At 54.7% G+C, this 375-nt stretch overlaps 1 protein-coding gene across 1 annotated transcript in view; it reads left to right on the top strand.

The window, feature by feature from the left end:
• The window catches only part of LOC106512546 (uncharacterized), a gene marked incomplete at its 3' end in the record, with an annotated part of 1,790 nt that extends 1,418 nt beyond the window's left edge, over window positions 1–372 (top strand). Inside the window, exon 2 of the mRNA XM_014001140.1 lies at window positions 1–372. Within this exon, the coding sequence (XP_013856594.1) occupies window positions 1–372 (372 nt within the window).
• Window positions 373–375: the final 3 nt, after the last annotated feature.

Below are 375 nucleotides of genomic sequence, written 5' to 3'. Positions count from 1 at the left end.
TCTCCGCTCGATGCTCCTCATCTCGACACTTCTCATCTCGACTCGATGCTCTTCATCTCCACTCGATGCTCCTCATCTCGACTCGATGCTCCTCATCTCGACTCGATGCTCCTCATCGGCACTCGATGCTCCTCATCTCCACTCGATGCTCCTCATCTCGACACTTCTCATCTCGACTCGATGCTCATCTCCACTCGATGCTCCTCATCTCGACTCGATGCTCCTCATCTTCACTCGATGCTCCTCATCTCCGCTCGATGCTCCTCATCTCCGCTCGATGCTCCTCACCTTCACTCGATGCTCCTCACCTTCACTCGATGCTCCTCACCTTCACTCGATGCTCCTCATCTCCACTCGATGCTCCTCATCTCCACT

This window comes from Austrofundulus limnaeus, unplaced genomic scaffold (assembly GCF_001266775.1).
Source record: "Austrofundulus limnaeus strain Quisiro unplaced genomic scaffold, Austrofundulus_limnaeus-1.0 Scaffold8002, whole genome shotgun sequence".
NCBI classification, from domain to species: Eukaryota; Metazoa; Chordata; class Actinopteri; order Cyprinodontiformes; family Rivulidae; genus Austrofundulus; species Austrofundulus limnaeus.
The sequence above is the reverse complement of the archived record's forward strand: the minus strand, read 5'-3'. Positions and strand labels throughout refer to the sequence as shown.